The 26,260-nt window shown below is 44.0% G+C and overlaps 1 protein-coding gene across 2 annotated transcripts in view; it reads left to right on the forward strand.

Moving 5' to 3' along the window:
• The first annotated feature begins 7,661 nt into the window (after positions 1–7,661).
• xpo7 (exportin 7) overlaps positions 7,662–26,260 on the forward strand; it is a 75,175-nt gene continuing 56,576 nt past the window's right edge. Inside the window, exons 1-2 of one of the 2 annotated variants that reach the window (XM_056290296.1) lie at positions 7,662–7,668; positions 25,330–25,446. In XM_056290296.1, the coding sequence (XP_056146271.1) occupies positions 25,444–25,446 (3 nt within the window). In that variant the 5' untranslated portion in view covers positions 7,662–7,668; positions 25,330–25,443. Of the gene's footprint in view, positions 7,669–13,964; positions 14,048–25,329; positions 25,447–26,260 lie in introns of those variants that run through there. The other variant, XM_056290295.1, reaches the window with a different exon arrangement.

The raw sequence follows: 26,260 nt of genomic DNA on the forward strand, positions 1-26,260 counted from the left end.
GTTGAGAATTCAGCTGGGGGGCAGTGACCTTATTGGATGGGCCTGGACCCCCAAGGCCCACCTTTAAAGTTGACGGTGTACAGACAGAAGGCCCAAGCGTGAGGTCAAGAGCTGAGTTGGATGGAGGAAGGTGAGCAAATCTCCTCTTATTTCTTCTGTTAAGAAAAATCCAAACTGAAAAACAAATCACCCATAGATGCTTTAAAAACTACTGGTAGTCTTGTTAATGATCACCAAGGGACTTCTTCCTTCTGCTTAGAGGTTTACAGTAAAGTTTATTCATATGCATTGCATACACTACATTACAGTACATACACTATACATTACAGTACATACACTATACATTACAGTACATACACTACATTACAGTACATATACTATACATTACAATACATACACTATACATTACAGTACATACACTATACATTACAGTACATACATTATACATTACAATACATACATTATACATTACAATACATACACTATACATTACAATACATACACTATACATTACAGTACATACACTATACATTACAATACATACACTATACATTACAGTACATACACTATACATTACAATGCATACACTATACATTACAGTACATACACTATACATTACAATACATACACTATACATTACAGTACATACACTATACATTACAGTACATACACTATACATTACAATACATACACTATACATTACAGTACATACACTATACATCACAATACATACACTATGCAGCACAATACATACACTATACATTACAGTACATACACTATACATTACAATACATACACTATACATTACAGTACATACACTATACATTACAGTACATACACTATACATTACAATATATACACTATACATTACAGTACATACACTCTACATTACAATACATACACTATACATTACAGTACATACACTATACATTACAATACATACACTATACATTACAATACATACACTATACATTACAGTACATTTTATACATCAAAATCTTCAGAAGAGAAAACATCTCAACTTCTAAACCCCATTAAAAAATGACAGAGTAGTTCCTGAAGATTGTAAAGCACCTTGTGACAGCAAAAACCTCCTGATGACGTCCGAAACCTTATTCTGAACCTTAAAAGCAGATCTCCGGGCAGGGACGGACTCACTGCAGACTCCTATAAGAGGTTTTCCAGAGAGCTGGCCGCCCTCTTTCCAATATCGTGTCCGGAAGTACTGAACTTGGATATCCAAAGGAGGTGAATCAAGTGCAACTGGACTTGGTGTATATCCGTGAAGACGTTTCGCCTCTCATCCAAGAGGCTTCCTCAGTTCCTGCCTGTCTGACTAGACCAAGCTAGTCTGACTGGCTGCTGATGAGACTCAGTATTTATCCTCTAGGAGGCGCTGTCAGAGCTATTGATATGCGTGGCTCTTTGTGATCTGATGTTTACCAGTTTATCCTAGAGGATAAATTCTGAGTCTCATCACCAGCCAGTCAGACTAGCTTGGTCTAGTCAGAAAGGCCCAAACTGAGGAAGCCTCTTGGATGAGAGGCCAAACGTCTTCACGGATATATACCAAGTCCAGTTGCACTTGATTCACCTCCTTTGGATAGCCATGACCCGGATGAATGAGAACATTCACAGACATATTGAACGTGGAGTGTTGCAAGGCCTTATCACCCTCATTCCAAACACCCCCCCCCAAAAAAGATTTGCGTTTGATAGACAGCTGGCGCCCTCTCTGTTTACTCAGTAACCAATACCAAGTACTGGCTCTCCGTTCTTGCCAGTAGCATTAAGAAACCCTCAGCCTCCGTGATCAATAAATCACACCGTGGCTTTACGTCAAACAGGCAAAATGCAAACAACATCAGATTGTTTCTGGGTTTATTGATTATTCTGAATCTGTTAATGAAAAGAGTTGTTTTTTGGGGGGGTAGGCCTTGTATTTCCCTGGAACACACATGTATTCATCAGTCACTTTACAGATTTGGTTTTGGTGACTACCTCTGTAGCTCTATCAAAACACTTTACTCAAGTGGTAATTCTTCAGGCAAACTTAACCATGGTGCCTCAGTTATCTCCTGATGTTCGTGATGGCTGCCCAGCCTTGTTTATTTTTACTCGCTGTCCACCTCCTCTCCCCCTCCCCTCCTCTCCTCATTGATTCCTGAAAGTAATAGTCAAGGTATTTCTCTTGCTGGCAGACAGATCACCATAAATCAGGTGGCTGATGACACCACGTTTTTGAAAGATTCAGACTAAATTCCAGTTGCAATATATATATATATATATATATATATATATACACACACACACACACATACATACACACACACACATATATATATATACATACATACATACATACATACATACATACATACATACATACATACATACATACATACATACATACATACATACATACATTCAAATATCAAATATTTTCCACAGCATCAGCTCTTTGTCTAAATATAAATAAATGTGAACTATCAGCCATTACACAGCGTAAACATACATACTGAGATGACATTCCTGTAAAATGCCAGGTAACATATTTAGGTATTGTGATAAGTGAAACTGAAGATGATCGACGCAGTTCGAGCTTCCGCCCTGTTATCAGTAAAACTCAGAACAGATTCAGTCTGTGGCTCCAGGGAGGTTTGACTTCGAGAGAGAGAACTCTATTAACAATGACTGATGCTATATCCAGGCTGTCTGACATATGCTTCCTGTCTTTGTAGCTCTGTTGATAAGATGCTATTTTAAATTGTTTGGAAAAAAAACTTATTATCCAAAAAAATAAAATAAAATAATAAATATAAAAAATATAATTAATAAAATATAAAAGATATAATATAAAATATAAAAAAATCTGTGATGAAACATGCTATTGACTGTGGTGGCCTTAAAATTGAGATTTCACTACCCTGAGATCTGCTGGATCAACAAAATCCTCTGTGTCCCAGAATCCATTCGGAACTTTACTCCAAATTAAATATTTTCTAAGTTAGTCGGTCTTCCTTTTTTCCTTAGGTCCAATTACAATATTGAGAAATCACCATTTAGATTTGCTAATTTCTACAAATGCCTTTTAGCTTGGTCTCTTATTTACCAGCACTGTTTCTCCCTGCATTGATATCTCATTTGGAGCAACCATGACATGCTAGTCAAAAAACAAATGTATATTTTTCCCGAATTTGTTTAACAACAATACTCGCTTTGTAAAACAGTTATTTGTCAGAAGGTCTTCCAATGAGTTATTCTGAAAACATTTTGTACTGTAATGCATGCCATTCCCAACGGTGTGACGGTGCTATTTAAGGGTAACACTGAACTACCTCTTTTCCCTTATCCATTAACTGTGAATGACACCGTAGTAGGAAAACCACGTGCTCCATCCAGACCGTCAAGCCGGAACAGAAGGATGAGGTCCCTCTTTCAGAAAGACGCTCGTCACCATCACTTATGTGATCCATTACTGGGGCAGGTTCCCCCCTGGTTCTTCCCAGGCTCTGAGTCAAAAAGTTACTGTAGACTTCACGAGTACTGTTACAGTAAGTTACCAAATTACCAAAATAAAGCCCTAACTTCTATATAAAAGCCCCCCCCCAACTTAATCGAGTCAATTTTATTTACCCAATATCACAAATTTGCCTCAGGGGGCTTTACAGCAGTGGTTCTCAACCTTTTTGGGGTCCTGGACCCCCTGCGTATTTTGGATCTACCCTGAGGACCCCTCCACCTGATCTTGGGGGAGGGGGGTTGCAATTTGATAGAAACAGTAGAAACTGCATTTTAAATTGCATTATAGCATTTATTCACTCTTTGGGGCAAAAATAAGAGCTTTCAGTTGTAACTTAGATATAGTTAACAAAACAGAATTCTTATGCAGTAACTTTCAGATATATGTAACAAAACAGAATATGTATTCAGTAACTTTCAGATATGTGTAACAAAACAGAATATGTATTCAGTAACTTTCAGACATATGTAACTAAACAGAATATGTATTCAGTAACTTTCAGATATATGTAACAAAACAGTATATGTATTCAGTAACTTTCAGATATATGTAACAACAGAATTTTTATGCAGTAACTTTCAGATATATGTAACAAAACAGTATATGTATTCAGTAACTTTCAGATATATGTAACAACACAGAATATGTATTCAGTAACTTTCAGATATATGTAACAACACAGAATATGTATTCAGTAACTTTCAGATATATGTAACAAAACAGAATATGTATTCAGTAACTTTCAGATATATGTAACAAAACAGAATATGTATTCAGTAACTTTCAGATATATGTAACAAAACAGAATTCTTATGCAGTAACTTTCAGATATATGTAACAACAGAATATGTATTCAGTAACTTTCAGATATATGTAACAACAGAATATGTATTCAGTAACTTTCAGATATATGTAACAAAACAGAATATGTATTCAGTAACTTTCAGATATATGTAACAAAACAGAATATGTATTCAGTAACTTTCAGATATATGTAACAAAACAGAATATGTATTCAGTAACTTTCAGATATATGTAACAAAACAGAATATGTATTCAGTAACTTTCAGATGTATGTAACAAAACAGAATATGTATTCAGTAACTTTCAGATATATGTAACAAAACAGAATATGTATTCAGTAACTTTCAGATATATGTAACAAAACAGAATTTTTATGCAGTAACTTTTAACAATGCAAACGGGAGCGAGATCTCTTATTAAAATACAATAAATTACACTAGTGAAACAGATGTAATTAGAGAAAAAAGTCCTGTTACCCTTTATAGTTCAGGTAGATAAAGGTCTCAGTCACATCTGAGTAAAATAATCCTATTTCTATAAATGTCATAGGATCTTTTTTTAAAGATATTTTAGTTTCACGGACCCCTTGCAATTACACTACGGACCACTAGGGGTCCGCGGACCCCCGGTTGAGAAACACTGCTTTACAGCAACACAACAGCCTGGCCTTAGACCCTCGCATCGGATAAGGGACAAATCCCTAAAAAAAAAAAAAACTTTAACAGGGAGAAAAAAAAAACTTTGGCTATTTCTTCCAGAAGAATATCAAAATAAGCACCAGAGGAGGCGCTAGTGCAGCGACCAGGACACGTACCCACACCCAGCTTCCCACCCGCAGACACGGCCAGTTGTGTCTGTGGGGACGCCCGACCAAGCCGGAGGTAACACATGGAATTGAACCAGCGATCCCCATGTTGGTAGGCAACGGAATAGACCGCTTCGCCACCCGGACGCCCTCTATAATAAGTTTTTGATGTAATCTGTTTTGAGAGGTGGGTGTCCATCCTATTAATATGAGGATAGACTAAATATTAGAAACAGATCGCCAGATCGAGTCCTCGTGTTGCCTCCGGCTTGGTCGGGCGTCCCTGCAGACACAACTGGCCGTGTCTGCGGGTGGGAAGCCGGATGTGGGTACGTGTCCTGGTCGCTGCACTAGCGCCTCCTCTGGTCGGTCGGGGCGCCGGTTCAGGGGAACTGAGGGGTTATAGCGTGATCCTCCCACGCGCTACGTCCCCCCCCTGGTGAAACTCCTCACTGTCAGGTGAAAAGAAGCGGCTGGTGACGCCACGTGTATCGGCAGAGGGGGCGGAGCAGCGTGGGGTAATTGGCCGGATACAATCGGGGAGAAAAATTGGTAAATAAATAAATAAATAAATAAATAAATAGATAAATAAATAAATAGATAAATAAATAAATATTGCAAGCAGCTCTTAGTACGAGCCAGTACAGTTCGGCAGTTGCCACAAACTACAGCCGACACACAAAATAAATAAATAAATAAATAAATAAATAAATCAACACCCACCTAAAACATTACATCAAGACTTTATACAATAGATTTTATCCAGGTTTTGCCAAGTGAACTGTCGAGTCCACATATATAAAAAAAGCGTAACGATTAGACAAACGCACAAAGATGGAGAGGCACGCTGTTATGGACGTCTCCTCTCCATCCTCCGCTGCATCCCGGCTCTCCTGGTGGATTCCTCCGCTGCATCCCGGCTCTCCTGGCGGAGTCCTCAGCCGGACCTCCTCTTCAGCCTCTTTGTAAAGCGCACCAACGGCCAACCAGCGCCTGATCCACTTAGATGGGACATAACCGGAGCAGACGCTGCGTCCGAGGCGATCTGGGGTGGTGACGTCATAGAGCACGCTGCTATTCCAGTTGCGGAACGACCGCGCTGCGACCTCCGGAGTTCCGGCTCCCGGGCCAAACTCGCCAAGTCCGAACCACCAAGGACGCAAGTCCGAACATGGCGTACTTGTTACCGAGAAAGTCCTAACGTTGTATAGGACATCTCCCCCCCCCCCCGCGAACAATAACGCCTAATCAGAAGCGCCGTTTCCGGGGGCGGGCGTTTTTAAACTCACAGCCAATCGAATGGCTGCCGCAGGATTTCAGGGTCTCTCATCCCCCCCCCTCCTCCGTACCAGACTCCGTCAGCTACAAGACGGAAGCCTTGCTGCGTCTAATTAGCTGCTGCTCGCTGAATTGCAATTATTCGATTTTCTGTTTTGCCTTTTTTCCGGAAGTGGATAAGCCATGTGGATCCCCTGCTCGCCAGCTTTCGTGGCGCCCTCCATCAGTGGCATTCAACACTCAGCGGAAAAGGTTGTTTTCTCAATGGCGCAAGTTGATTTAAAATGCCAGCACGTAATGAATGCAAAACTTGAATTTCAGTATCTTTACCGTTATGATATACGGGCTGATAAGAGCAATTAAAAAAAATAATAAAAAAAATAGTGGCCCAGTGCACTGTTGCCTCACAGCAAGAAGGTCCTGGGCTCGAACCCCGGGCCGTCCCGGGTCCTTTCTGTGTGGACTTTGCACGTTCTCCCCGTGTCCGTGTTGGTTTTCTCCAGGTGCTCCAGTTTCCCCCACCATCAAAAAGACATGCATGTTAGGGTTAATACTCCTGCCCTGTGCCCATGAGCAAGGCAATGGGAAGAAGAACTGGAGTGCCCACTGCTCCTGTTCTAGAGGACCGGTTAAATGCAGAAGACAAATTCGTTATAAGAATACAATGGCAAGAATTTGGGTGGGAAATGTGATTGGGTTAATAGGTTTAATGAGTGCACCTATTTTGCCTTTAACTTGGTGTTTTTCTCTCGTGGGACTGGGTGGGAGGAATTACGGGGCTAAGGGGTATATGCAGATTGGGTAAGAATTAATTGGCATAGGGACTGGTTACTGTTCTTGTTGCTGCTTTTGTTCTAGTTTGTATACCCCGCTGTGACAGGTTCTGTTTACATATGTATGAAACCAGTTCAACTGGACATTTTGTGTGTATATATATATATATATATATATAACAATGTTTTGTACAACAGCGGTTGAGAAATCAATAAAAAGACCCCCCCCCCAAAAAAAGTGGCTTTCTCCTCTCTTCCCAATGATACCTGTTCTGCAGTCGCTCCTTATTAGCGTGCACATCCGAGCGCGCCTCCCGCTCGCGCCGAGCACGCCGTGCCGTCGTGAGAAGTCAACGGCAAACATGAATGGAAAATTTCTCGCGGCCGAACCGCCGGCCGCCGCCAGGGGCGCCGTTTCCCCTCGCCATAAATGGGGGGGGAGTGGGAGGTGCGTGAAATGGAGAAAAATGGCGGATCATGTGCAGGTGAGCAGAGGTTTACGATATTGTATTAAACTAATTTTTCGCCCGGCGTGCCGGCTACCCGCGTCGAGGAGTCGAGCTCGTCGTGTTTTTCTGCAGGGCGCTACTTCGCCTCCGATGCACGTCGGCGCCGCGGCGCGTTACCGGGGCAGGGGGACGGTTACGATGCGGCGCTTGTGTTGACTAGTGGCCCTGTCATCGTGCAGGCGGCTTAATACATTCGCGTAGTTAGCCAGCGTTAGCCATCGCCGCCGGGGGGGTTAGCGACGCTCCCGGGCTGCGCGAAGGAAAACAAACCGCCTCTGCCCCGGAGCCTCACCCGCCTCGTCGCGGCCGACGGCCTCGGTCGATCGTGGGCTACACGGCCGTGTCCCGTGAGACGGTCCCGGCGTGCTAAACCACATAAAGGCGTCCCGGACATTTCGATTGGTGGACGTCGGTACGGGGGGGATGAAGGAGACGGAGAGGGAAAAAGCCCCGACCAGGGACGAGTCGTTAACGGTTGGCGGCCATGGCTCCCTTTATCGGGTAAGCGGACGGGGGAGAAACCCCCCCGGGGAGGGGGGAGGCAGGAGAGTCCTCGGTTCCGCCACAACAATGCCGGGGGTGGGGTGGGGGTGGAGGTTTGGGAAGTTTAGGGGTTGCCGTGCGGTTGCGCCATTCGGCTAGGAAAACAAGCGGGGGGCTCCCGTTAGCCGAGCTAGCAAAGCGCTAAGCTAGTGGAGGTTCTCCCGCGCGTCCCCGTTTGAACTCGTGCGGCTCCCTTTTTTGTTTAGCTAGCCCGGTGTGTGGTTGTTTTGTTGTTGTTGTTGTTGTTGTTGTTGTTGTATTGTTATTTCTGGCCCGCGTCGGCACCCTGCTCCTGTTTCAAACGTGTTGTTGTGTCTGGTGTATTTTGGGAATGTCCGCCGCGGACTTAACTAGCGCTATTTATCCATGACTGCTACTTTCTTTAGCTATCAATAGCCGCTCCGGCTGGGGGACTGGACTGGTCGTGGATATGTGGGCTGCTCTCTTTAACGGGATAAACTGGATAGGATCAGATCATAGTCCGCACCCCCCCCCCCGCTTCTTTTAGGACGTAGTGGGGTCCACAAGCTGAGACCCCGGGCCACTTGGTTTGCCACTAACCCTCCTTCAGCGCGTCTGGTTGCCCATGCTGAGGCGTAGCACTACCGCACTGACAATGGACTGCTTGTTAATGCGACTGTTAGCGTTGTTATTATGAAGGGCTGCTGAACAGCGACTTGGTTCTCACTTCTAAAAATACCTCTGACCCAACAGGCCAACAGTTTGCTAGTCAAAATGACATTATAGCTGACAATAGTGTGGCTGACAGTTGTAAAGCAAAGAATCACTCAGGGCAATAATAGCGAGTGGACGCTGGAAAAGTGCAGCCTGGAACCTTAACATTCACACCAAATTGCCAAACACTGACTGTATATATATATAGATATCTATATATATATATATATATATATATATACACCCCGATGCTCAGAAAAATGATCTTGAAATGAGTTGCGGTCCCCTGCTGCCTCTCGTCTCTCCTAGTGCACTCTGAGACACTGTTCATATTTGTACGAAATTCAAAATGACTATACAGATTAAGGGATAGGGCAAACAGTTTTATTCCTCGTTTTGTTTGCGGTGAAATCGAGTAAACACTAACTAGTGCATGCCTGACCGAGGGCTGGATAGAAATGACAAGAATAAAAGTTTAATTCCAGTTATAGCAGTTCTTTTACTTTATTCTCTGTTTCTGAGGCAAAGAATGGCATGTCTATTTGATCCTCGTTGCAGATGCCCAATATATTTGACCAAGATAAACCTCTGATCTTAATTGACATGCGTCACTTGGATGGGAGATGAAGAAGTAGCATGTGTAACCTAAGTGTACACATACAGGGGTGGCCTTTGTGTAGCTATTTACTATTTGCTACTTTGTGTAGCTGTTTACTACTATTTTACTACTGTTTTAGTCTTAATATTGAATTCATTTTGTCCGTATGTGTCATTATTCTGCCTACAACAGGCTTTGCTATACAATGAAGGATCCAGTACGTATATTCTGGGCGAAGAATACACTTAATGTGACTTTAGAGCAGCTGTAGCTTGAGTCATAATATCTATCTGAGAATAAAGTTACGCTGGTCACTTGTAGCGTCATTACTACAGTCTGCTGTGAAACACCCACATTATCTGTAGGGTTCCGATTTTAATCTTTTAACTCTTGGGTATGCATAGTTCACGCACCCTAATCTTGCACTGCATCAGCTTAGGTTAAATATTAAGATTCAAAACACGAGCATCAATTTGTCTGTTTATAAGCGAAGAAACAATTATTCAAGGCCGCATGAAATGGCATTTGACGTGATGCACTTCCAAATAAAACAGACCGTTGGGACTTGACTGACACTCCAGCGTTCTGCCGAATTCGTCGATGAGACTGTTGTGTCCTTCAGGGAAATAAGAAGTCTAACGAAGCCCTTCCTGTCTGATACGTAGTTGGGAAAACAGTCCACGCCGGTCACACAGGCGAGTTTTCAGAGTTGGTTTTCATAGCCACAGTGTTTGGGGGGGGGGGGGGGGAGAGAAGTGTTTTTAGATGTGATCAGCCCAATATGCAGCTGCGTGTCATTATATTGCGGAGAGAAAACACTGGATTATTTAAATGCAAATAAAAAGGGCAGTGTTATTTTATGAATTTTTTTTAGCACAATGATGGGCAACTAGGAATTTGATGCAGCTAAAAGGGGGAAAATTAAGGGGGTAAAAGTTTAATTTCGTGCGACCTTTAAAAGTAACAGCGGCACATACACCAGTACTTAAGTCACGGTTTGGTTAGTAGTTACTGTAGTGGAGGAAAAGGTACAGTGCAGAAATGAGTCTTAAAGGGAAAATTCACTGATTTTATCAACCTGGTATCTATCTATGACAGGGATGACACATAAAAACACACCCGCGGTTGTTCCCTGTCGGTTTTGCATCTCGGGGTGACGGTGAAACAGAACATTTTTTGTTTTTCTGGCCAGTGTATCGTGACATCATTTGGTGGGCAGAATTACTACAAGGGTTCCTGACAACTCTGATGTACTCTAAACATGCTGATGCAGAGGCTTATACATAATGCATTCTGGTACGTGTAGGCGCTCTGTGAAAGACTGAGCAGAACAACACCGACGTCTCCGTCAGTATAGTACGCAGTCAGGACTTGCTTCAGTCCGCTACGCTACTCATCAGTACTGACCGCACATACTCAGAGCCATGGGTGAAATTTTGCTTTAAGTAAAAAAAAAAAAAAGGTAAAAATTAATTAATTGATTGATTTTTTACTTTTTTGTGTTTCATCTTAGGGTTTGTTTGTTGTAAAATAATGAAAATACCAATAAAAGCTAAAGTGGGGAAAAAAAGTAAAAAACAAACCAAAACAAACTATGTCCAAGTTTCAATCATTGCTACAGTAAGGCCAGTAAGCATAGCTTCAGGCTACCATTATACTTGGCCACATTTTCTGTTATTATTTATTTATTTTACTTTTATTAATCAACCCGTGGGGCAATATTTTCTGCATTTAACCCATCCTAGCCGTGCAACTGGGAGCAGTGGGCAGCCGCTATTGCAGCGCCCAGTGACCGACTCCAGTTGGTCTTGGCATGCCTTGCTCAGGGGCACAGACAGGAGTAGTAACCCTAACACGCATGTCTTTTTGATGTCTTTTTGTTTGACTAAGCTCTTAGCATTGCAAAGTTTATTTTTTAAGTTTTTTTAGCAGTGTTGCATATTAATAGCACAGGCTTTAAGGGTTTATGCTCACAATAATGTCAGTTGATGAAGTTTTTCAAAATATTTACTATTTCAGTAGAAATTACACATCACAACTGAGACCGAATGTCACCCCCCCCAACATGTGTAAAGATTATTAATAGATGTTAAAAATTTCTTTCATGTAGGATGTCAGCTCTGCCAATATTTGTAGGTCATTTGTGTAGGCTTAATGTTGTGGTGCGGATAGCACATGTATGCTGGAAGGGTTTGATGCCTAAACTCTTATCTGGGCCTAGCAGAGTTGTACTCTTGGCAGATATGGGTTATCTGCTATATGTGTAGTGGGTTTCACACCTTGGCTCGCATCTCTTGGGACATGCTGGCATGCCTGGGATCACTTCAAGTGGCCCACTCGACAAACAAGCTGCCATACTGTTCACACACACACACACACACACACACACACACACACACACACACACACACACACACACACACACACACACACACACACACACACACACACACACACACACCCTGAAAGAAACGATGTCTGTATTGCAGCCCGGCACAGCCGCAGCCCCGTCCGTAGTCCTTTCCCAAATTTGAATGGCCCTACCCTTAACACGGGAAGTTATCGTTACCGGTTTTACTGGCGCCTCTCTGTGGCCGTGCCATGACTCAGCACATCTCCCTGCTCGCAACATGGGTTCAACTCAAAATCAGTGGCTGTAGGAAAAGACTCTCACAAGAAAACTTCGCCGTCCGAGCCGAACGAGAGGTTGCCACAGAGCCCAGTTTAATTGCATAAAATATACATGTACTCCCAGCCGGGGGGTTGTTTCGAGCTTATCTTTGAGAATCTTTTTTTTTCTTCTTTTATTATTTTAATATTTATTTGGCTATAAAGTGATGCAATTTCTCCAACAATTGCATGGCATGGCTCAGAGTGGGTTGTCTGGTAATCAGAGGGTTCCTGGTTCGATAACCGGCTTCTTCAAAGAGAGTGTCCAAGTGTCCTTGAGCAAGACACTGAACACCCTAACCGCTCCTGATGAGCAGGTTGGTACTTTACATGGCAGCCTCCGCCATCAGTGTGTGGAAGTGTGTGTGAATAGGTGAATGCGAGACATACACTGTAAAGCACTTTGAGTGGTCGGCAGACTAGAAGAGTGCAGTATAATTGCAGTCCATTTGCACTTGGTTTCTTGGCTATGAAACATTGTGCCTCCCCTGTTGCTTTATCAAGTGCAGTTGTCAACTAGCAGTTGAAAACTCGAGTTGGCTTATCTCAGATAGCCTAGGTTTATCGTGAATGCTGCTCTTCAACTAGCTTGCGTGTCAGTCATCTTTTTCTGCTTGCCCATCTTTCTGCAACGTTGCTGATAACCCTAAACATTTACAGCATCTGCAAGTTGGCAACATGTTTTTTTCTGTGGACAAGGCAATCTATAAGTTTAGCTTGAGAAGGAGGAGTAGTTGGACATAATAACAAATAAGCTTGATATTGAGACGCTTGCTTGTGATATCTACAAAAATGTGGAACGCAAATTACAATGCTTTTTCTTAATGCCTTGGCCATGTCCACCTTCGTACTGTGACTTGTTTTTTTTAAATTTTTTTGGACCCCCCCCTCCCGCCTTTTTCCTCCCCATTGTATCTGGCCAATTACCCCACTCTTCCGAGCTGTCCCGGTCGCTGCTCCACCACCTCTGCCGATCCAGGGAGGGCTGCAAACTACCACATGCCTCCTCTGCCTTCTCCTTAGCTGCTTCTTTTCACCTGACAGTGAGGAGTTTCACCAGGGGGATGTAGCACGTGGGAGGATCACGCTATTTCCCCCAGTTCCCCCTCCCTTCTGAACAGGTGCCCTGACCAACCAGAGGAAGTGCTAATGTAGTGACCAGGACACATACCCACATCCGGCTTCCCATGCGCAGACACGGCCAATTGTGTCTGTAGGGACACCAAGCCAGAGGTAACACGGGGATTTGAACCGGCCATCCTCGTATTGGTAGGCAACGGAATAGACCACTACGTGTGCCGGATGCCCCTGTGACTTTATTTTAATGCACTTATATCTGTTTTGTGGTGGCTCTTGTCACTACCTGGTTATAGCCTTGAGTGCTATTACTCTAATTATCATTACTGGGGATCAGATGTGACCCCCAAAACCTGGTTCTGAATGGGAACTAATTCAAAATTTGTAAAGCCTGAAGTTCACATTGTCACAGTGTTATTACGTAATTATATACCAGAAGTCTAATCGAAGTTTGCAGAAAGATGTATTCCATGTGGCTGAGATTTTCATATTACATGTAGCATCTGTTTATCTTGATAGCCAACCAGGCTTGCTTGAGAACTTGCTCATTGGCAGTAGTCTAAAATTCAAAACCGCTGGGACTTCAGGGCAAGGCGACCTGCACCGCACCTAAGTTTATGGTTCCAAGAGTTTTGTTTGGGACCAAGTTGGGAAAGTGCCAGAGGGGGGAACCTGATGCCTCCGCGCCATCAGCCCTCGGAAAACACAGTGATGGACACCTATAGTGGCATCGCCGGAGCAGGGGGAAACTGCTTTAGCCCAGTCTGGATTGAGGGCCAGACTAGGAAAGAGGTGCGTCGTTGTATAATGTGGCTTTGAAACATTAGCTAAATAGATAGGTTGCAGTTTTACTTAGGGATGGATATTGTTAACATTTTAACGGTACTACTACTCTTACCAATACTGCTTATCAATCCGGTACTTTAACTGTACTCTTATTGTTTCTTTATGTTATTTTTGTTATTAGGAAAAACAAAACAAATTAAGAACAGAATTATCATTGCTTTATTTTCCCATATCTGAACAGAGCATTACTTTTACTCATTAACCCATGTTTGTATAATCTAGTAAACTGTGTGGGCTTTAGACTTGTACCATACATAACATACCTGAGGTGGATGGGGCAACGAGAGATGAACTACGAGCTAGGCTGTCAAACTGCATTTTTTGATGTTTCTAAAGATTGCTTGCATTTCTGCCCTTACATGCAGAAGACTCGTTGCACTTGTGGTAATGAGCATTATCAGAATTGACTCTAGTGAAGTATAACCACACTTTTGTCCATTTAGTTCTCTTGCCACCATTTTCGCTGAGAGCAGGCTCTGTGTGTGTGTGCACCACTTGCCTGCCGGGCGACGGGGGCAGGATTTTGAGATCTGGAAGCCCCTAGTCATGAACCGGCACATCAGGCGGTGGGTGCTAGATTCAGGTGCTGGGCTGTTGGAACAAGGTAGAAAGAGCCCTTCAGTAGCTGCGCCCATTACCGAGAAGCCCTCATTAGGATCCATTCTGCTCACCCCACCTGGAGAAGGAGCTAGAAAAGGTGCCCTAAAAATAGCCTGCCTCAAACCTCGTGACTGGATTACCGTGTCCAGAGGGATCACCACAGAAACATAGAAACAGAAACATAGAAATGTGAACTTTGAAGCCTGGAATGTGCGCACATTGATGGATATTGCAACCAGTGACAGACTGGAGAGAAGAACCGCAATCATTGCTAGAGAACTGAAGAGATGTCGGATTGACATGGCTGCCCTTTCTGAAACCTGACGGGCAGACAAAGGACAACGGAAGGCGGAGAAGCTTCTGGAAAGGAAAAGCTGCTGATGAGCCCAGGATCCATGGCGTTGGATTTGCCATCAGGAACCAGATCATCAGCCACCTGTCTGAATTTCCTGTGGGGATCAGTAAGCGTCTCATGACCATCCATCTGGTGCCTGCCAACAACCAGAATGCAACAGTTGTGAGTGCCTTTGCCCATACTTTAGACTCTGAAGAGGAAGTAAAAGAGACCTTCCACACCTGCTTAGATGAGACTCTGTCAAGGATCCCCAAGGAGGATAAGATTATTCTGCTAAGAGACTTCAGTGCCAGGGTCGGTCGGGAACACCACCTCTGGAAGAGCAGTATAGGAAAGGAAGACATCGGGAACATCAACTCTAATGGAGTTCTGAATCTTAGCATGTGTACTCAGTATGACCTCACCATCACCAACAAACACTCTGTTTCGCCATAAAAACAAATTTAAGGCATCTTGGAGACACCCCTGCTCCGAACAGTGCCATCTCCTTGACTATGTCATTGTACGAACCTGGGACCGCTGTGACGTGAACATCATGAGGGCGATGATTGATGCAGATGACTGCTGGACAGATCATCGCTTCATCCGCTCCAAGATGTCCCATCAAAATCAAGAGGAAGAAGAGGTTTCAAAAGAAGGAGATCGGACCAAGGCTGAACCTTGAAAGCCTGAATGGAACAGCCACCCAGCAGTGACTTCAGGCCTCTATTGGGGAAACCCTCCAACAGGAATATTTCGATGACATTGAGAATCACTGGAGCCTGCTCAAATCCACCATACTCAACACCTGTAAAACCACCCTTGTGTAATAGTCTGGTAAACACCAGGACTGGTTTGATGAGAATGACGCAGAGATAGAGCAGCTCATCTCCAAGAAAAGGAAAGCCTTTCGTGCCAGGGAAAATTATGTAACTTGCGAGGCTAAAAGAGTGGTTCACCTGAGAGCCAAGGCGGACATCCAGAGACAGGCGAGAAAGCTTAAGAACTCTTGGTGAACAGAAAAGGCTCTGGAATCCAGTGACTGGTAGAATCGGGTGACACCAGAGGCTTTTTCAGTGCTACTAAGGCCTTCTATGGTCCAAGCAACTGTGGCTTAAACCCCCTGCGCTCAAAGGACAGGCAGGAGCTGCTGAAGGACAGTGATTCCATTAGCGCCCAATGGAAGGACCACTTCCAGGAACTCCTCAACAGCACAGCTGAACCAGACATTGTCAGCCACCTTCCCAGTAGTCCCGCCAGAGAAGACATTTTGGAACCTCCCACCATGACAGAGGTTCAAGATGCCATCAGGAGCCTTAAGAACAACAAGGTCACCGGTCCAGATTGGATCCCAGCTGAGATCTTAAAGGAAGGTGGATCAGTGCTCCTGTACCACAGCCACACCCTCCTCCCCAAGGTCTGGGAACAAGAAGAACTTCCGTCAGAGCTTAGCGATGCTCTTATACTGGCCAAATTCAAGAAAGGAGACAAGGTGGAATGTCGAAACTACAGGGGCATCTCACACCTGTCAACAACAGGCAAAGTCCTCGCAAACCGACTGCTACCACTTGCTGAGGACCCAGAATCTCAGTGTGGCTTCCCCCCATGCAGAGGTACAGCAGACATGATATTTACAGCACGCCAACTCCAGGAAAAATGCCGTGAACAATGGCAGCCTTTGTACATGGCTTTCATAGACCTGACAAAGGCATTTGACTCAGTAGTCCGCCAAGCTCTGTGGAGTATACTATCAAGATATGGCTGCCCTGACAAATACATTAGAATATTGAGGCATCCACATGAGGGCATGTCAGTCATAGTGCTCAGCAACAGCAGCTCTAATTCAGAGCCCTTCACTGTGGAAACAGGTCAAACAGGTATGCATCATCACACCCACCCTGTTTGCTGTCTTTATTGCTGCCATAGTCCATCTCATTGGCGAAAAGCTGCCACGGGGGATCCCAATCCTATACAGAACTGACGGCAGGCTCTTCAACCTTAATAGATTCAAGGCCAAGAGCAGTCTGCAACACCACCATCATTGAGCTTCAGTATACAGATGACAACGCCATTGCAGCACACTCCGCGGAAGACCTCCAAGACATTCTGAATGCCTTTGTCAACTTATACAGAGCCCTGAGTCTAGCATTAAACATCAAAACACCCAGGTCCTATATATCAACCTCCACCAAACTAACCATCTACCCAGCACACCATAAAAGTGGACAGAATTGATCACTCCCTCTACCTTCGCAGCCTTCTCTCCTCAAAGCTGACACTGACTCTGAGGTAAACTGTCACATGAGTTGTGCCAGTGGCACTTACACCAGACTCAGCAAAAGAGTCTTTGAAGACCGAGAACCTAAAGGCCCAAACAAAACTTGTTGACAGAGCTGTTGTTCTCTCCACCCTACTGTATGGAGCAGAGACATGGACCACCTACAGCAGGCATCCGAGAGCCCTGGAACAATACCACCAAAGATCCTTACAAAAGATCCTAAGGATTTGCTGGAAGGACAGACACACCAAAATCGGCGTACAGGAAGAAGCCAACATTACTAGCATCATCACCTCAATAACGCAGCACCAACTCCGATGGACAGGCCATGTCATCCGCATGTCCAACACATGTTTCCCCAAACAGAGCCTGTACTCCCAGCTGAAGGAAGGCCACCGAGCTCCCGGTGGGCAAAAGAAACGTTTCAAGGACAATATCAAGACCAATATGAAGAAATTCAACATCACATTGAGCAACTGAGAATACATTGCACTGGATAGGTGCTTCTGGACGAAATCTGTGCAGGAAGCAGCTACATGTCATGAAATGGAACTCCACTATGCCGCAAAGAGAAAGCGACAGCACCACAAGGAGAGAGAGAGAGAAAAAGGCTCAACCACCACCATCACTTTCCCCTGTCCACGCTGCACCAAAATATGTGGATTGCAGATCGGCCTCTACAGCCATCTGAAGACCCACAATTAGACAACCCAAAGGAGAGGACAGTCATACTCGCTTCGAGTGACCGTGGATGATCATGATGGTGTGTGTGTGTGTGTGTGTGTGTGTGTGTGTGTGTGTGTGTGTGTGTGTGTGTGTGTGTGCGCGTTTGTGCGTGCGTGTGCTTGTGCGCGGCTGAGACAGAGAGGGAGAGCTGGCCTTGCCCCTCGGCTCGCACATACGAAAGGCTCTGAGATTAGAGATCTCTGTTCTGGGTAGGGAATAGTGAAAATGCATCATAGGCAAATGTCTTATTCTATTTTCAAATTAGAAACGGGAGTTGGTGATATAAATGTTGCAAGATAACATTTATGTAGCCTAAATAAATAGGACATTTATTTTCTTAATTTTTCCAATACCGTTAGCAGAATCATTAATTTTCGCACCGGTGCCCATTTAATACCGGGTTTCGGTACCCGTCCCTAGTTTTACTAATACCAAACAACTACCAGCAGCTAGCAAAAAGCTAACATAGGTAATGCTGTTAACTAGTCACAAAGGAAATATATAACATGCAGAATGCTTTCGTTTATCTGTTGGTTGAGTAAAAGAAATACGTAACTGACATATTGACTCCCGCTCGCTGTTGCACTCCCAGGATCAATAGTTGGCACAGCATCAGACTTCAAAATTAATTTTTTTGTGAAAACCCAGTGACCTTTGCATTAATAAAAACAGTTAAATCAGTTCATCTGAACACAATGTTTATTGAGAGAAACGTTTCATCACTCATCTAAATGACCTCTTCAGTCTCAACTGACTGCAGGCCCAACTGACTTTCTCTCAATAAACGTTGTGTCCGGATAACTGATTCACCTTTCTTTGATTTTCTTGCTTGGATTATTGAGCATGCATAACACTCCTCACTGAAATGGGCATTGCAATATGCTGTCCTTCCAGGTTTGTAGACATGTGAGCCCGATGTCTGTAAATAAATTCCAACCATTTCAGCATCCATCCATCCATTCATTATCCAAACCGCTTATTCTGCTCTTAGGGTCGCGGGGATGCTGGAGCCTATCCCAGCAGTCATCGGGTGGCAGGCGGGGAGACACCCTGGATAGGCCGTATTGTGAATTTTTTTTCTTTCTTTTTTTTTGGTAGATGGTGTAAGGAAGCTCTAGGGTCTGGTTTACATCCCAAAACTGCATACTTTACCATGTTTGCTGTCAAAACTTTCACTATGCTAATGCAAACTTGCTCTCTGTACTTCCAAGTTCACTCCGTGCAGAAATTTGCAGGTGTCTTTGCCCACCCTGCATTTGCATATTAGACAGTTATTGGCTTTCGGATTTGTGACCTATCAAATCTAGCTTGCCTGGGGTACATTTGTATCTCAGATTTTAGGGAAGTGCACAGAAAGCTCTTTAGTAGAGGAATTTGATAACACCATTATAGTGACAAACTTTGTACTGATACAAGTCAGTATAGTCAAAGCCAGATATTTTAGGGGACACAAACATAAGAAAAAACAAATTTTTGAGGGGAGCGGTACTTTAAATCACCAGCGGCTGTTTTATCTTTGGATACCATGAAGGCATTTGACAGACTTGAGTATCTTTATTTATGGTTGGTCCTTGGGATTTGGAAAGGGGTTCTTCCATATGATGAAAGTGTTGTACTTTAAAACTCATTAGTAATGGTCTTTACAGGCAAAATTGGGTCTCCTTTATTTCCTGTTTTCAGATGCTCCAGATAAGGCTGCCCATTGAGTCCAGGGCTCTTCGTGCTTTCCCTTGAGCTGTTAGCCCAATTCATGTATCAGTCATCTAATATCGGCCCCATCTCTATCCGTAATACACAGCATCATGTAGCCCTGTATGCAGATGATATTTTGTTCTTCTTGGAGGACCCTGCTAAATCTGTATCCCATCTTTTGGCATTACTTGAGGAATTTGTAGCCTTATCAGATTTTTAAATAAATTGGGCCAAATCAGTTTTACTACCTTTAAACAAGGCAACTAGGTCAGCCTTTGTCCATGCAGAGGTTCCCATTGTCAACCATTTCAAGTACCTGGATATTTATTGAGATATTTCCTTCTCTCAATAAGATTATCAAATATAATTGCACTGAAACACTGAACAATGTTTTCAAAGAACTTGACAGGTGGTCAAGCCTGCCCAACTCTTTACATGCCCGCACTGAGATAATCAAGATGAATGTATTGCCCAGAGTCAACTTCACCAGCTCAGTGCAAGAGATTAAATGGATTGGCAGTACCAAACTTTGTTGTCTTTCTAGTTCTTCACATTGAGAACCCAAAGTAACTGGTTTTAGCCCCATTCTAATGTTTCTTGGCATGCACTAGATGTCTTGTAATCTCCCTGGCGACGAAACGACATGATTTATGCAAATATTTCAATCAGACTGTGTCAGCTTCAGTTCGGCTGTCTTATCACATAGATGATACGTATGTGACGTTTAGTACAGAGATTGTGTTCAATTCGTTGTTTATTCGTTGTTATTGGGTGTAGGCCAGTTAATTTTTCACAATGGGAAGGGAGAGTCATCCATATATTGGGTGACATTTACAAAAATGGTGGTCTCAGATAATTTCAAGACCTTAAAGACGGATATAAACAACCGGGCACTTCATCTTTTATTTGCAGCTTATGGCATCCCTTAAGGCTCATGGTGTGTCATGGAATCAACCCTTAATACATCCATTCCATAGAATCATCAGTTCCAGAGGGGCCTCTAAAGGTTTAGCCTCTGCACTTTATTCAGAATTGCTTGAAGCTCTTATAAGAAACTCTGTGTGGACAGGCAATGGACAAGTGATATCCCTAACTTAGAAACGGATTTTGATCGGGACTCTTGTTTGGGTTAACATTTTGCTGGCTTCCCGCAATCCTGACCATCAACAAATTCACCTGAACGATGTGCAGAGAACTGACATTACTCCTAAGAGAATTCACCTCATGAAAATTGCAACTGAGCCCCTTTGTTCCCTATTCCCTCTGGGGGTCCATGGAACCTTTTTTCACATTCTGGGAATGTCCACCTGTTGCTCACTTTGACAGAACGTCTCAGGGACCCTGCGATGTATCAGTGCTGTCATCAACTTTGAGCTTGAGCCTATCGTGGGTTGTGAGCGAGCTAAGCGCAATGGCCACTGCATTCAAAGCTGCTGACTATTTGTTTGCCGAACTTGTGTTTTTTGTGAATCTGGTAGGATTGTCTGCATTTTTTACACATTCTCCCAGATGGACTAAATTACTGGATGAATTTTGCGAGAGAAGGCTGTCACAAGTCTCAAGTTTGGTGGAACTTCAACTCCAGGTTGGTTTGCACATTTTTCTTATTGGATTAAAGGCAGTGCACTGATATTATTGTAGCTATACTTAATTGAATTTGTTGAAGTTGCACGAATCACTGGTGAACACTACACCAGCTATGGTAACTGGTAGCCTGGAGGGGGTTATGCGTTTGGTGAAGTGTGTGTGTCTGTCCATGACCAATTTCACAAACTACTGGCCCTATCAGCCCAGAAGTTTTTTTTTGCATAGTTGTGACTGTATGATTAAGAACCTCTCGTGGTTGCGGTGATGAAAAAAACCTTTGGATAATGTTTGTTCTCGCTATCACCGCTCCCTCTCTTCATTCACTCTCTAGCTCGCTTGACCAACGCTGCTCTCTGTCTCTGTAAAGCATACGGTTGATTTAGATCGGGCAGCGACAGTGTAGGTATTTTGGCATGATTGTTGCAAGTAAACGAGTTGTCGATCATATTTCGCAAATCATTCACTGCTGATCTCAGCACAGGAGAACTGGAGGAACACTGGATGAACCCAAAATAATTAGCTTTTTTCACCTCACTACCATGTTTGGTTAACTAACATCATGAGGGTGATCAGACGCGGAGGTGTCATAGACTCTACTGTTAAAACTCTGCTATAAAGATACAATTTCAAGAGTAAGATTAATCACAATCACAGCCGGAAATTATCTCAGCTGCTACAATAAAACAATGCACATGACTGAACTATGTTTTCTTGCTGTTGTTTAACTGCTTTAGAATGTATGAAAGTCATTCGATTACATTCATGAAAACAGCTATGGTTAAACACATAGGGGCCCCTTCTTCAGGTAGGCAGAAAAAGGGGTGGTTTTTCACAAAGTCTGAGCACCGGAGAAGGGTAGATAAGCCTGGTGGAGAGCTGCACTCTACTGAGTGCACTCTTCTATGTAGTTGTTTTTGTTTTGTGAGTGACGTAAAGGAAGATCTGATGGTGATGCTGCAATAGCTGCTATAGTGCACATTCGTGTGTGTTGTGGTTGTTGAAGATCAGCTGTCCTGTTGGTGTTGATCCAGTCGTGCATATAATGTGTGATAGTGTATTTTGTATGTGGTTGTGTTGGCTGTATTGGCACCCATATAAGAAGTGTGTGTGTGTGTGTGTGGGGGGGGCAGTTTGTTACTGAAGGCCCTGACTGAAACCTCATGGTACGCTACTGCACGTGGGTGATGTGGGTTTTTGATGTCTTTTTCTTCAGTAAATGAAATTATCTTTTAAAAATGTATTTTGTGTTTACTCTGGTTCTACTTGTCTTATTTTACATTTCGTATGAAGCTCTGAAGCCATTCAGTGGTACAGTTATGCAAACATAGAGGGAAAAAGAAAGGGGGTAAATTCCTTTTCATGGGGCTGTATAACAATCAGACCAGAGCTCTTTCACCTCCTCTCGAGGGACGCAGACCTCTGTCAACACTGCCAGTTGGTTCCGGCTTCCACCTTAGCGAGATTTGGGTTCGTGAGTTCGATAACTGCTGTTTATTCTCTTACTCTCTCTTCTCCTCTATATTCTGCTCTAACCTCTTCATTTGTCCTACTGATTTCGCTATTTTCTGTGCTTAGTTCACTTATTGTTAGATTCTCTAGTTTTCTTTCTCAAACGACTCTTGTGTTAATGGGCAGCCTTTCGTTCCTAGTCTGTTTACTAGCTTCGAGCTTAGCCTAACTTAGCAGTTAGCTCTAGTTGCATTTGCAGTCAAAGCAGCCTCATTCAAACAATGTCGTGTGGTGACTTTCGTAGTTACAGATAGGATGTTTCTACTAGAGAGACGTGTCCGTGAGTTAGAGCTGCTTCTTTCAGCTAGGATTACATTAGACATGACGGGCATTCCAGATAGCCTTAGCTCCGGGCCTGACAGCAGACCTGCTAATGTTAGTACTAGCTCAGCCTCGTCGGCACATGTGGCGGAGTTTGTCTCTGTCTACCAGCATGGGAAGGCTCACAAGAGCAAGCCATTGGTCGTGTGGATCTGCAGTCACCTCTCCCGTCTGCATACTGGTGTTTGCCTCTCACCAGCCCTGCTGGAAGTCCTACAGGCCAGTGTGCCTCTCCTGCTTCTGTCAACAGAGTAAAGCAACACACGCTAGTGATTGGAGACTCCATTACCTGCAATATCAGATAAGCTTTTCCAGCCTTGGTTCACTGTTTAGCCGGGGCTAGAGTCTCCGACATAGGGTGTAGGGTGCTGGCATCACGGAGGGAAATTCAGGGAACCCAGGCACACAGCACCGCTTCATTCAGCAACATTGTTATTCATGTCAGCACCAATGATGCTAGGGTGAAGCAACCAGAGAGCTCAAAAGCTATTTTAGTCAGGACGCTTGAGTTGGCCAGAAAGATGTTGGCATCAATTAGTTGTCGCATGTCCCTTACCCATGAGGGCTAATGATGAAATGTACAGTAAAGTTAGTGCCCGGGTTACGAACGCCCAACTTACGATTGCCCGTACTTACGAACCAACCTCCGTAAAGCCTATTATTTTAAAAACTCAGGTTACACACAACGGTTTGTACTAATGAACAGACAGACTACTTTGCGCGACACTCAAAACATTGTGCGTTTTAGGCGGTTCGTTTGCCCAAGGGAGAACAACACCACACTGTCGTCGCCATTTTAAGTTGGGTCGCATAAACGCTATTTTTACTTAAATTTTTCTTGTGTTTACCCTCTTAATCGTGGCTTCAAAGCATAAAGCCAATGCAAGTGATGGCGATGCATTGAAGAAAAGGAAAATCATCACAATTGAAACGAAAGTGGAAATAATAGCGTGTTCAGAGAGGTGACACACTCTTATCATTTTGTCACTTACCTGGTGAGGCTGGGAGGCGAGCCCCAAGTGGCGAGCCCCAAGCTCTCGTTTCTGGCATCAAATGGCCGCTGGTTGCAACCCACGCCGGGGACAGTTGCAAGTGGGGAGTTTGAAATGTAAGAAATGTTTCTTTAATGTTTTATATACCTATACACACTCTCTTTCTCAATTATAAATACTGTACTGTAATTACATTTATTATTATTACTGCATTATTTATGGTTTAGGTAAAATATATATGATATACTACGAGAAACATTTGATAATTGACACTAGATGTGAACTGCATGTAACTGTTCCAACTTACATACCATTACATTACGTTAGTCATTTAGCCGACTCTTTTATCCAAAGTGACTTACAATAAGTGCATTTAACATAGGAAAACAGGAGAACTACTAGTCATCAGAGGCCATAAGTGCATCTAAACAAGCATCTAAGAGCAAAACCAGTGCTAAAGTAAAAGTGCAAGAAAGATTTTTTTTTAATGAGTGACTACAATCAGTGCTAAGAACAAGTAACAGGGTAGTTAGTAGTTCTTAAAGAGGTGAGTTTTTAACGTGCGCCGAAAGATGGGCAGCGACTCCCCTGTCCTGACATCAATCGGGAGTTCATTCCACCACTGTGGGGCCAGGACAGAAAAGAGCCGTGACCGGGTCGATTGGCAGCAAGGGCCTCTGAGCGACTGGGCAACCAGGCGTCCCGAGGCAGCAGAGCGAAGTGGTCGGGTGGGGGTGTAGGGCTTGACCATGCCCTGGAGATAGGAAGGCGCTGTTCCTTTCACTGCACTGTAGGCTAGCACCAGAGTCTTAATCTGGATGCGAGCAGCTACTGGGAGCCAGAGTAGGGACATGAGAAGGGGAGTTGTGTGGGAAAACTTAGGGCGGTTGAACACCAAACGAGCTGCAGCTTTCTGAACAAGCTCCAGAGGTCTGATGGCCGACGCCGGGGCGCCAGCAAGGAGGAAGTTGCCGTAGTCCAGCCGGGAGATGACCAGAGCCTGGATGAGCACCTGTGCCATCTCGTCGGTGAGGAATGGGTGAATCCTCCTGATGTTATAGAGGAGAAATCTGCAGGAGCGAGAAACCGATACAACATTTTGTGTTGTCAGTGGTGATGGCCAGGTCTCGGTGTGGGCAACCTTTCCTCGGGAGGAACATCAGCTCTGTCTTGTCCGATTGAGTTTCAGGTGGTGTGTCGCCATCCACTCCGAGATGTCAGTCAAGCACGCAGCAATGCGTGTCTCTACTTGTGTGTCAGAGGGAGGAAAGGACAAGATCAGCTGGGTGTTATCGGCATAACAATGGTAAGAGAAGTCATGCGAGCGAATAACAGAACCCAGGGATGTTGTGTACAGGGAGAAAAGGAGAGGACCCAGAACTGAACCCTGTGGAATGCCTGTAGTCAGTCTGCGAGGCTCCGACACAGATCCCCTCCATGTCATCCAAATTTGGTTTACAAACAGACTCAAAACCGGTACTCGTTCATAATCCAGGGACTGCCTGTAGTCTCACTTCAATGAACCGTTGGCCAGGGATTGCAGTCCGGAGCATATCACAGTGGCTGTGTATGTTCTCATTCATCCAGGTCATGGTTATCCAAAGAAATTGAATCAAGTGCAACTGGACTTGGTATATATCCGTGAAGACGTTTCGCCTCTCATCCAAGAGGCTTCCTCAGTTTGTGCCTTTCTGACTAGACGAAGCTAGTCTGACTGGCTGGTGATGAGACTCAGAATTTATCCTCTTGGAGTCATTGTCAGAGCTATAGATGTCCATGGCTCTTTGTGTCCCGATGTTTACCAACGCCCAGTCACTCATATCTATGGCTCTGTCAGCGACTGGGCTTCGTCTAGTCAGAAAGGCACGAACTGAGGAAGCCTCTTGGATGAGAGGCAAAACGTCTTCACGGATATATATACCAAGTCCAGTTGCACTTGATTCAACTCCTTTGGATAACCATGACCTGGATGAATGAGAACATTCACAGACATGTTGCGGAACAATTTGGGTCTGACACCCTTAAAATGGTGAGGGAATATGAAAGGATGGCTCGGAAGATTGCAGACTACAGAAACCACTTGCGATTCAATCTGAGACGCAGACAACACAGGCTCATAC

This window comes from Lampris incognitus, chromosome 12 (genome assembly GCF_029633865.1).
Source record: "Lampris incognitus isolate fLamInc1 chromosome 12, fLamInc1.hap2, whole genome shotgun sequence".
Taxonomy (NCBI): domain Eukaryota; kingdom Metazoa; phylum Chordata; class Actinopteri; order Lampriformes; family Lampridae; genus Lampris; species Lampris incognitus.